The sequence below is a fragment of the Parus major genome, chromosome 3 (genome assembly GCF_001522545.3).
Source record: "Parus major isolate Abel chromosome 3, Parus_major1.1, whole genome shotgun sequence".
Lineage (NCBI taxonomy): Eukaryota > Metazoa > Chordata > Aves > Passeriformes > Paridae > Parus > Parus major.
The window spans coordinates 58,401,278-58,413,785 of NC_031770.1; the positions used below are offsets into that span (position 1 = coordinate 58,401,278).

Sequence of the window (12,508 nt, forward strand, 5' to 3'; positions counted from 1 at the left end):
TGTGGTAGTCTTCTTTCATTTCACTTGTCTATCTTCACTACAAGAATTCTTAAATTATGCAGTTATTACTGCATTATTTATTCCATACTCAGTATGCAAAAATAACCGACTACATTTTTGTCATCAGCAGAGTTGAATGTCTAGTTAATTTAATCAATTTTCTTTGATTTTCAATTTTTAAATAAAAATAACCTCCATCTATTATGGCAATGTATTGCCTGTGCCAGCAGGTGATAGGAAAATATGTGTGCTGTGTGATTTTTTCGTTAAACGAAAGTCAGATGACAGCAGTCTTAATTTAAAATGTGACCAAAAGTAAGCATGGAAAAGGGGAAAGTACAATTTTTATGAAGAGCTCTGAGTTTTACCTCACAATTCTGAGAGGATATGTGGGGTGATCTTCAGGAGACCTTTGCTATTGATTCACGCTATTTTGTCTTGGGACATGTTTTTATTTTTTCTTCCTCATCCTTAGCTCTATATATGATTTTCAAGTAAACCTATGACTAGGTGATGCATAGAAAAAATAAGGAAGTTGTCCACAGCCAAACATCCAGCACTTCTTATCAGAGCAGGCAACAGAACACTTCTTCAGAGCAGCATTGGGCCTTAGATGTGCAGTTACAAAGCATCTTTTGTGCAAATACTAGAACAGCAGGCTCGTAGGTAGTAAAATCTCTCTTGATGGGGCTTGTGTGGATGGATTACAGAACAAACCTAGCTTGGTCCTACTAGCATCTTGGCATTGTTTCTGAAGATCAGCCTTCTAATTCAGACAAATCACATTGTAGCAGCATCTGAAACAAATTTTCAATAAGGCAAATTACATTGCTCCAATGATAATTAAGTGGAGCAGAACTTTCTATTCTGATCTAACTGAAGTATTTCTCTTCGGTACCAATCTTTTAATCTGCAACCCCAGCTACTGGTAGTAGTTTTCAGAAAATGATACTATGACTCTCTTCATCTTTGCTCTCAACTTGCAATGCATGATAGTCACAGCTATGAACAGAGCATAGATTCATAAACTCTGCATTAGAAACAGTGGAAAAATAGACAGTGATCAGAGAAGGGCTCTGCACCATGTCCACAGATAGCAGACTGTATTGGGTTTGCATGGTTATGTTCTAGTGTCAGAGGGGCTGCAGGGGTGGCTTCTGTGAGAAGCTGCCAAAAGCTTTTCTCCATGTCCAGCAGAGACAATCCCAGGTGGCTCCAGGGTGGATGTGCTGCTGGCCAAGGCTGAGCCAATCATAAATGGTGAGAACACCTCTGTTTTAACAGATTTAAGAAGAAGGAAAAAAAGAAGAGTTATTGTGCAGATATAATTGTGGCCAGTGAATAACAGAGTGACAACACAAGAGGAAGAGCTATTCAGGCTCCAAGGTCATTGAAGAAGGAGGGGCAGGAGCTCCTCCAGGTACCAGAGCTGAGATTTCCCTGTGGCCCCTGGTGCAGGCCATGGTGAGGCAGCCTATGGAGGGTCACAGGGATGCAGGGATCCACCTGCAGCCTGTGGAGGAGCCCACACTGGAGCAGCTGGATGTCTGAGAGGAGGCTGTGAACCTGTGGGAATCATGCTGGAGCAGGGTCCTGGCAGGGGCCTGCAGACCCACAGAGAGAGGAGCCCACACTGGAGCAGCTGGATGTCTGAGAGGAGGCTGTGAACCTGTGGGAATCATGCTGGAGCAGGGTCCTGGCAGGGGCCTGCAGACCCACAGAGAGAGGAGCCCACACTGGAGCAGCTTTCCTGGCAGGACTTGTCACCCTGGGGAGGACCCATGTTGGAGCAGGCTGTGCCTGAAGGACAGCGCCCTGTGGAAAAATGACCCACATTGGAGCAGTTTATGGAAAACTGTCCATGGGATGGACTCACATTGGAGAAGCTTGAGGACTGTCACCCACGGCAGGGACCCAAGAGTGGAGCAGGAGAGACTCGTCTCCCTGAGTGGTGGGAAGAACAAGGTGTGATGAATTGACCATGGCCCCCTTTCCCCAGTTTCCTGCGCTGCTGTGACCTTTCCATTGCTGTGTCTTAAGTCGCTGGGACTGAAACTGTGTCTGTTTTATGAAGTGCCAATCACAGTTTTGGTTTCTAGATAATTGTTACGGTATAATTTTAACACAGACTTTAAAAGAGCCATGTAATCTGAAAATAGCCCTTGTTGTGTGACTTCCTGCATGTGTTGATGGGTGATGAAGTTCTGCAAAAGGATATATCAGGATCTGATTCTGGGTGAGAAAATGTGGAAAACGAGACAAAATGTGAGTATTAATGTGATCATTATTTAACTGCATTTATTTTGCAATCCCTCTTATTCTTGCATATTAACCGTGTAAATAAAAATTTTTAGAGGGTTATGAACAATAGTTTCTGAGAGTTGCTCTGGAGGCTGTCATGTCAAAATTATGAGCCTTGTGCTTATTTTATCCCTTGCTTTCCCTTCAAACTGAAGGTGCCAGGATGTGCAGGTCACTGGCTCCTCTAGGAGCTCAGTATCTGAATGCCTAAGGTCTTTCTCACCTAAGGTCCCTTTTGGTAGCCCCTCAGAAGTCAGCATGTCATTTTCAGAAAACGTGTTCCCTGGTAGTGTACTTCTGTATGTGCAAAACAAGAAAGGGACACGCTGTCAATTCTCATATGTTCTGTCTTCAGGCAGAGCTGCGTGCTCAATCCCAAGCAGGAGGAGAAAAAGTGTAATATTATTTAGCTGCATGATCAAGGGGATTGCTTTGCAATTCTACAGTAGAATTGAAACCTCTTCCATTGAGGCCACAAAGAAATAGACATTGCTGTGCAAGAATGGTGATTCCATGAACAAATGGGAGTACCTTCACTGACTTTATTATTTACTCTATTCAAATTACATGTTCCTCTTTAATAAATACAAACTCTTTATTGGCTACCCATTTTGGCCTTAGACCTCAAACATATTTGGTTACATATTACTTTATTATGATATTGTTTTCATAAGGAAGTAATGATGCTCATGATTAATTGCCAATTAATTCTGCTTGAAGTGTGTCAGCTGTGCTGAGAGACTATGGCCATCCTGAAGACCACAACCACTGCCAGTGGCTCTGCTGGTTAGGAGTACAATGAGTGTACTGCTAGGATGCATTCACCAAATGAAACATGTTTTTGCTTGACCTGAGCTTTTTATGAGATTGCTCCTCAGGGTTATACTTTTTAACTATTACTAAATGCATTATCTTAAATCTTCAGGCATACGTCAGGCAGAAACAATGTTTTATTGGTATTTCTTTGAGGTGTACATCTTTTGGATTTAGTCTAAATTACTGTAAGTCTTTAAAGTCTGAAACTCCTTATGAGTGGCAGAGTTCCAGGTAATTGATTAGGAATTAGAATTTAAGAATGGGATTGATGGCAGAGAGAACAAGAGGTCCATAACACATCTCTAACTTTTGTTTTTAAATGTTTGGTTTTATTGTGTATTATGTTTTTTGATTCCTCTTTCTTAATTAAAATATTTGTTTGGCAGAGTGATCTGCAGAAATTCTGAATGTACAGTATAATTATTAGTAGCACTACAAGGGGATAGAAGAATTTATGTAAATTTAGATATATAGCCTTCTCTTCAAGCTAAAAGCACAGCAACAGTTAAATTTTATCTGAAAGTACATATTCTTTTCCAATAAAAATTCTAAACCTTAAAACAGAGGTATGGTAATTACTTCTTAATGCTGTATACCATTAAAACCTGTATAAGAGCCTTCATTGAACAACACAGTCACAGAGTAAACAGATCTTTTTTTAACACCAAGAACAGGAAATATCTGTGCCATGAATACTATTTTCCATCCATGTAGTAAGGACCTTCCCTCCTCAGTGATGTTAGAATTTTTGTTCTACATTTAAAAGAATACACAAAACCAGTTAAGACCAAATGCCAACAATACAGCTTAAATTAATCAATCAATCAACCAGATAACATTGGTATTTAAAATTAAAATTATGTCTGGTATTTGAATCTCACTTAGGGGAAAAACAAACCCTCCACACATATTAAGTACAAATCACACAAATTCCAGTGCCTTAAATAGCATGGAAGTTCCAGTCTGGAAAATTTCCATCCTCCAAGGAAACCTTACTTAATCACATTATGAGATTAGGGCTGGGCATGGTTTCTGTTGCCAGTTTCTTGTTTCTTGTCTACATCCCTGTTTTTATTTAAATACAAAAATCAAGAGCTGTCACTAAATGCTCTGGTTATATTTTTCTCCAGCTGGAAGGTATGAAAAATGTGTATGAGAATAATTTGGGTTAACATTTTTACCTTTGAAGGTAATTCAAGTTAAGCAGTAATGCTCCTTGTTGTATCTCAGGCATAATCATCCCTGATGACCATGAGGGAGCCAGAAGCAGTAGCTTTGCTCTACCTCCTGCAATTAACTCACCAGAACATACGCCTTTCTAAGTGGCACAGTGTGGACTGAGAAGCACTTGGAATAAGGAATGATTTAAAGGGATTTGTTAGAGGTGATGACTGAATTTAGGATCTGGATTGTACAGTGATTGCACAGATCTGATTGTACAGAAAACAGGAGTGAGCAATAAGCTGTGTATGTGCAGATGATCTCAGCAAAGATTACAGCAGATAGCCCACACTAGACTGCAGCCAGCTGAGCGCTGGAAGTGTCTCTTTCAGCTCTAACTGTTCTGTGGCATTAATTTAATGGCATCTGACAGACAGAGGCATGGGGAAGGTGGTCCTTGCCTGACCCCGGAATGCCTTAACTCTGGGCTGAAGGTCTGCAGCAGATTTGTGTCCCAGATGTGACACTGGCGTAGGCAGGCTCTGCTAGTAACATGAGATAGCTGTTTGGTTGTTAGTGTTAAAACCCTGGTCCACCCTGGAGTCATGGATTTCAACATCTACCCCAGCTTAGAGGAGTGTTTCCAGCTCTTGTTTTAGCTCAGCACACCTCTGGGCTTCGTGCAGGAAGCAGTGTTAGGTAGCAAATGTCTGGTGGTTTTCTTTCAGAATATTTATTGGAAAAATAAAGCCATATTACTGACAGTAAATTCCATTTTCTGGAATACATAAGTTTTGTTTTTTTTCAAAAGTCCCAACTTTATAAAGCCAAATATTTTAAGTATTTGCTTTTCTGAAGAAAAATCTAAAATCCTAAAAGTGATGTTTTAGATAAATACTTTGTCATTTCACAATTACACTTTAAAAAAACTCAGAAAAAATATTGATGAATTCTAATGAGAAGAAATCATGTCACCCTTTGAGAAAGTTTTCTAAGTCATATAATTTTTTAATATGTGTGCTTGGTATACATTTTCAAAAGAAGTACAAAGACCAAAGTAATCAGTAATCCTTTCTGATGAGGAGTACAGAAAGCAAGGACCCTATAACTTGGTCTTCTGCAAAAGTTTTCAAGTGAACTCAGCCAGCACTCAGTTTCACAGCCATTGCTTTTTGCTCTGAGTTAATCAGAGGCAGAGCAAGTTCATATAAATGAATTAACCAACCACAGACTAGAAACTCTCCTAGGTGTAGCAGTGCTAGTATAAAAATCAAATTTTTACTCTCCATTTTGAGACTAAAGAATTACATTTTCTTCCCTGTGTCACCACTGTCTACCTACATGAGGTGTTGTACAAGGCTGCAGCCTTATCCAGAATAATTTGTATCGCAATATACTGTGTCTTTAAAATATGAGATTAATTTGGAACCACCTGTTTGAGCCAGAAAAAAAAATAAATCATTATTTTCTTTGACATTTTAGTGTAGAAATATTGCTGCAAACAAATAAGAAACCTGTTGCTATTTCTATATTTAAAAATAAAGTCGGGTTTTTGTTTTCTGACATTTGGTGGGCCATATTTTCTAAATAGGGACACTATAGGTGAGACTATGGATATATTTGAATAACTTTCATCATTTTCACAAGCTGGCATAAAGAAAAAACCATGTTTGTTACCATCAAAGAAATCCGAACAAATAAAAAGGTAGAAGAACAGGAATAAGCAAGAAAGACTTCCAGGTTTCTGGAGATGTTTTTGACTTGTAGGAAATCTAACTTCTTGGACCACTGGAGTTGTTTGCATTTTCCTCCTGTTTATACATGACATATTAGTATCTTGGCCCTGCTTATCATCAGTTTGAGATGCAAGGCACTGTTATGTTAAAATTTTGGCTTCTTTTATAAGGGAAACAAATCCCAAAACATATGACAAAGTTCAGATTGTGCAATAGTTAAAGTGATAATAGGAAACAGAGAAGAGAGGAAGAAAAATTGAGGATGAGTAAGCTGGCCCTGGCAGATATAAACATTTTCTTTGTTCACATTTCAGCCTGTTGACTAAAATAGGGCTTCTGTTAAAATAAGAGGTGAACAGCTCGCATGTGATCTGGTTTAACATTAGAATGACTAGAAAATTTCTTACTTTATATTTTTTGAAAGTCAGCATTTTCACAAGTCCTAAGAGATTCTGTACCATGAAGGGAGCTCTGTAAAACCTCTCATCCTGCCTGATGAATACAAACCAAGCACCATGACTGTAACCCACACTTTTGGATGCAGAAGTCAGTGCCTTCACTTGTGATATATTTTAAATAACTCCTTCCTTGGGAGCCCTGATTTGAAGTGCTGGAGGTTTGTAATACATCTATTATTTTTTTTCCTCTGGTAGTGGGAGCCAGGTTCATGTATGTTAGTGTGCTTAGTTTGAAAGACTTTCTGGCCAAGCTTTCAAGAAGGGTGGGGAGGAAGAAGCGTAAGGCAGATGATCATGAATAGTAAACTGTGTTCATCTTCCTGCAGGTTTCATGAAAAACAGGAGAGGTTGTGCTTTGTTGCATGCATTTATGTTTTGCAATATCCCGAACACTTTAGGCATTTTGATGTAGGATGGATGTAGGGCTTTTGTTCTCCATGCCTCTGGCAGTTAGGAAATGTCAAGCAGAAAATGCACTTTGCCTGCAGGGGAAGAAGTCACCGAGGTGCCTGGTGGTGCAGTATCTCTGCAGGCTTATTCACAACATGGCAAAGAGATGAACCCTGACAGCTGGGTCTTCCTTGCATGTCAGCAACAGTGAAAATTCCACAGATGAGCCTCAAAGAATGAGGTATAATGGGGAAGATAGGTAGTTATATGCATATTCCTTTTTAGTCTTCTTCCAGTTTCTTTCTTTGCTTCTTTGGCTAATAAGAGGTTGGTAGGAAGTGGAGAGGACAGAAGAAGGAAATACATTTCAAAGTCACAGGTTTCCTCATAATTAATGAAAAGAAAGGTGGATTCCCATTTTCAATATAACCCATTTAAATTACCCAATTATTGCTTATCTTACTGCTTGGCTCAAAGTGTCATTTTAGAGTCCCCTTCTAGTAAGAGACCAGAGCTAACAAGGCTGTGTATAAATAAAAATCCAAATAAAATTAGCTATCCACTTAAGTCTGCCGAGTTTAATGGCTATTATGTACTGTGCCTGTGTTTTTCACTTTTTATGTGTATATTCCACTCCTCTGCCTTAGTGTGCCACTTCAAATTATTTTCTTGCCATAAGTATCCCAAAAGTTGCACAAATTAACAGAACGGTCATGGTGACTCTTCAGGGCTGGTCCCCCATCCTTGTGACTGGAGACCAGGAAGAGTAGAGCTCTGAAAATTGTATGTTATCATTTAGTGAGGCTACAAGTACTCTGGTAAACCAGCCACGCTGATCTAGATATCTAATTACAGATACCTGCTTTAGCAACTGATTTTACACCTAGGGCTACTTATGTGCACTTCTAAATGCATTAACGATTTCCTGATTTTTGCCCCTTATTTGAGAAACTCAGTTGTTCATCTTTACTTGTAAGGCTGTCCAGAAAACAAGATTTTGTTTATTTGAGAAAAAAAATGAGGTTTGGGAATGTCTTTTTGGCTTGGAGTGCAGTAATCTACACAGATGTTCTTTGTGGAAAGTCAGAGAGGAAGTGTGAGGCAGCCTAAATAACCAATCTATTCTATTACTATATAAGCTAAAATGACCAATAGCTGAGTAAATAGGACAGCACTCACCTGGGATGTAGAATGGCACATTTAAACCCCTGCTTCAGTTAAACACTACAATAGAGTAGGGATTGTATTTTTTAATTTTCTTTTCTTCTGAAGTTATTCTACTTAGTAAATACAGTTAGTTATTCTTCAGATCAGAGAAGTGTCTAAGGGCTCTGGTCCTCTTCCTTCTCTTGTTTCATTTAGAAATAGTGCTGTGAGCCTTAGGGAGCTAGCCATTGAAATATTTCCATACATTTTGAAACAGTACAGTATTAATAAGATTTTTCTAAGATTTTTTTAATAGAATTTTGACCACTCTAATATTTTCTTTCTTTCTTTCTTGTTTATATGCTGTTTAAAAGGGGAAGGAGAAATTTCTCTCTAATCAAGTTGTAGTAAAAACATGTGAAAAGTAACTTCATTGCTGCTCTTCATTATTTATTTCTGCATCTGAAGAATGTAAGTTTTCCTACAAGATGCATTGTAAAGATGAGTGAGGATTTGTTCTAGTTTTTGTTTCTATTTTCTTGACTTAAGAAAGCCAAACAAAACTGCTTTTTGAAGTGCTGTAATTGTTTAGGTAAGTGACACTGAAAACCAATGACAGGATGTGAGTTTCTAATTTTGGTGATGTCCCATGGTTTGAGGGGAAGCTGGTTTTGAAGTAGTGATTTTAAGCACAGCAGGTGCTGGGATCCTGTAGCAGAAGGCAGAACTATCACAAGTTGGGACAAAAGTTCTCTTTTTTCCTGGTGGATATAGGGATAATATTCCCATAACCATTTCCTTGACTAACATATGCAGTAATCAGAGCTTCAAAATTCTTGAGATACATTTTGGTATTTAATCTATAAGCTGCTGTGTTATGACTGTGTTTGGGCTCTGCAGTACTTGGATAAATATGCAGGTGTGTGATGGAGCAGAGGGAAGATGCAACATCAAGCTGAAATGGATTTCTGAATCTGTGTCATTCAGTGTGATATATTGGGAAATACATTCTTATTTCATGGGAAAACTGACTTGTCTTCTTCAAAAATACCTTTTACTTCTGTAGTGCAGTAATTCACAATGATGATAATGCTAACTAAAATGGGGATTACTGAGAACAGTACAGATGATCCCCTATGTAATACTTCAGTCTTCCCTCCAGAATAAAACTTTGGTGCATCTGAATCAATTGGCATCTTTCCACTGATTTCTAAGTTCATTGAAGTGGATTATGCTCTTCTTGGGTGGACATGCAGGTACTCAGCAGCATCTGAAGTCCCCAAGAGCCCAATTTCAGTGTACTTTGCAGATTCATGTCAGCAACCGTGGCCTTGATGCACACTGGCTGCTTCCTCCTGCCCTTCCTCTTTTGTAATTGATCTAGCAGTTTGAACAAAATGCAGAGAAAGAAATTGTGTTGACAATATTTTAATAATGTAATAAACTGCTCCTGCTTACCCTGTTCTCGTCCTCCAGTAGCACATGAATGTGCTTGCAAAATGAAATGGATGCAAATTTAGGATGCATATATATTCTTTTCCTGTTTAAAGTAACCTCTTTCCTAATACTGAAAGGCAATACTGCCTGGCACCCTGCATCTTAAGAGTTGCATTGTCAAAGCTTTACTTTTCTTGTGAAAATATTAATCATTATCTTATTGAACTTGAAGGTAGGTATGACAGAATGGGATGAAATCTTTGAAAGCAGGAGCAAGGGAAGGACTCCTTTCATTTTAATACTGTATTCTATACAGCTGGTATTTTGTGGAATATGATTATTCTGAAATTCAAAATAATTATTTTCAGAAGTATTCATATTTGCCCAAGGGACATCATCTCTGACAGAGATGATTTAACATTACCCATCCAAACAGAGAGTGAACACTTACATGGAAATTAAACAATTTTAGCCTACGTGGAAGTTCTGCAGTCTAATTCAACTGGGGGCACCGGGGCACCACTAAGAGCCCTCCAGCTCATCACTGCCATAAACAGGCTGAAGCACCCAACCTCTCGAGAATGACTTCATGTTAATAAAATATTTACAACTGAGTGGATTTAAAAAAAAAAACTATAATAAAAATGTCTAATTTCTTGTAGATGTCAAAAAAATTTGCAAGTCCATTTTGAGCTGCAGAGGAATGTGGGGTATACCTCTAGGCTCACCCTAGATATACAGATTTTATGGGCAGCTGTAATTTCAAGTAGTACAAAAGAGGCAGAAACAGGGATGAAAACCTTTGAGTAGTTTATATCCTCCCTCTTTATGGAATAAAGAGGCTAAACAAGATTGGGCAGGGAGAAAGAAAAGTGACAGTGCAAGACCAGGATGGGAGAAAAGAGAACAAGAAAAATTGTCCAGATGCAGAATTTTTTCCCTGTGCCTCATTGATGCACTTGGGTGAAATGAAAATTTTGGAAACTTCATTCCTTGAGTTAGCGGAGTGTTGGGGTGACATCTCAAGCTGAGTACAATCTAACATCAGGTCTCCTCTTTTAAAATAAAAGTGTCATAGAATTTTTAGTCCTGTCTTCATATCTGCATTGAAATAGTCACAATGAGATATGTTTTCATTTTTTCTTTTGTTTTCTTTTTACCATTGATAGGTTGAGCCATTGATCCAGAAAGGCCATGAGAACCTGGTGCACCATATCCTGCTCTACCAGTGTAGCAGCAATTTGAATGACAGTGTTCTGGACTATGGGCATGAGTGTTACCACCCCAACATGCCAGACTCTTTTCTTACCTGTGAGACAGTCATTTTTGCTTGGGCCATTGGAGGAGAGGTAGGATGAATGTCTGCCTAGCATGGTTCATTAATGGGGCTTTGTGAGGGTGTGTATCATCATGAAATTTCTTCCTGGTGTAATAGTGATTACTTAATCTGTTTGTTTTTAAGTAAATCCTCAACCTCCTCTTGGCCTTTCAAGTATGTAATGTGGTGGTCATCCTGAGTGACAACCCAAAAGTAATGAAAATAGTAGAGAGGGAGTTGATGCCTTAAGGGAGAAAGATAGCTTTGGAGCATGGAAATCTGTCACTGTATCAGCTTTTCCCATCTGATGTGGAAATACCGTGCCTCCAGCAATGACCGCTATCTGCTAGCTGCGGATAATGACAGAAAGAATCTGTAGGTGACTTCATAAAAGACACAGAGGCACAGCTTTCTGAATGAAGTTATACATAAATTTAATTAATGTTGTGCCTCACCAGGACCTGATTTTGCTGTTGCCCCATTCAGGCATATCATTCTGAAGTTTCCTACCTGTCCAAAGGAACATCATTTCAGGGTAGGAGAGATCGTGTGTCGGTGCAGAGCCAGCATAAAGAGACCATTTTGCTTATGGCAGTGGGGCATATCTACAGAAAATACAAGCTGTGATACCATGCTCACCCCAGGCTGTGTCTGCATCTTATTCATGTTAATTTAGGCTACAGTTAATGCTTTCAGCTAACATAACACAACATGACTGCCAAAAGAATCCCAGCTCTTTATGCCCTTGATTCACTGTGTGCCCACCCAAATGATGGTTTGGGCATAGAGGGATGGGGTGATGATACTTTCTGGAACCTTCGTTTGCCAGTCTGCAGTCCAAAACCATCTGCAAATGCTGCAGTGTGAGGAAGCAAGAGTTGTTACATGGACCCATCAAAAGAAGTTTAATCCACTATGAGCATTATCCCTGGTGTATGCTTTGTGCATTTTTGCCATCAGCTATGCTCTGACCTAGTATTTGTACTTACAACTGTCTTAATCTAAGTGAAATTAAAAACTCATATAAATAAGTTATCATTTGACAAGCCCTATGGAGGTTTTTGCAAGGATGATCCTGTTAAAGATCGTCGAGAGGAATCTGACAGATCTGGGTTACATTCAGGTTTGCCCAAGTACCCATTTCACTAACTTTAGTTTACCCTTATGTAGAATGAAGGTGATAATATTTTTTACTATATACTACAATTAATTCATTAATGTTCATCAAGCATCAAAAAATTGGAATCTCAAATTGCACATTTCAGGAAGTTAGAACGTCAAATTGCATATTAAAATATTAGCTGTATACTATAAAATGGTGCAGATTAATTCCAGTTAAAGTGAATTTAAAGTAAATGAGTTCACTTAGGAGATACTGGTGTTTTGGTTTGAATGGGGAGTGAGCTTTTGAAATAAATCTCCCAGTTATCCCCACTTACAAATCTTTGTTCATCATCATGAATGGTTTGAGAATTTTCACAGGCCTCTCTGGGATGAAGTTAAAATAAACGTGCAGGGATGAACCCAGCACCTTTAGCACTAAATGGGGTTCAGTGCATGGGACCTGACCAGAACTTGTCCAGAGGAGCATCATTTGGGGACAGTGGGTCCAGCACAAGTGTTTCACCATGCAGAGCTACTTCTCTTGCACTATTGGCCAGCTAATGGAAACATAGCCATGAAGATCATCAAACCGTTTTACTTAGAATACAGTTACGTGTGCACAAAAAGCAAGTTAATTACAT

At 38.9% G+C, this 12,508-nt stretch overlaps 1 protein-coding gene across 1 annotated transcript in view; it reads left to right on the forward strand.

The window, feature by feature from the left end:
- MOXD1 (monooxygenase DBH like 1) overlaps nt 1-12,508 on the forward strand; it is a 50,338-nt gene that overhangs the window by 22,305 nt on the left and 15,525 nt on the right. Inside the window, exon 5 of the mRNA XM_015623327.3 lies at nt 10,615-10,794. Within this exon, the coding sequence (XP_015478813.1) occupies nt 10,615-10,794 (180 nt within the window). The remainder of the gene's footprint in view (nt 1-10,614; nt 10,795-12,508) is intronic.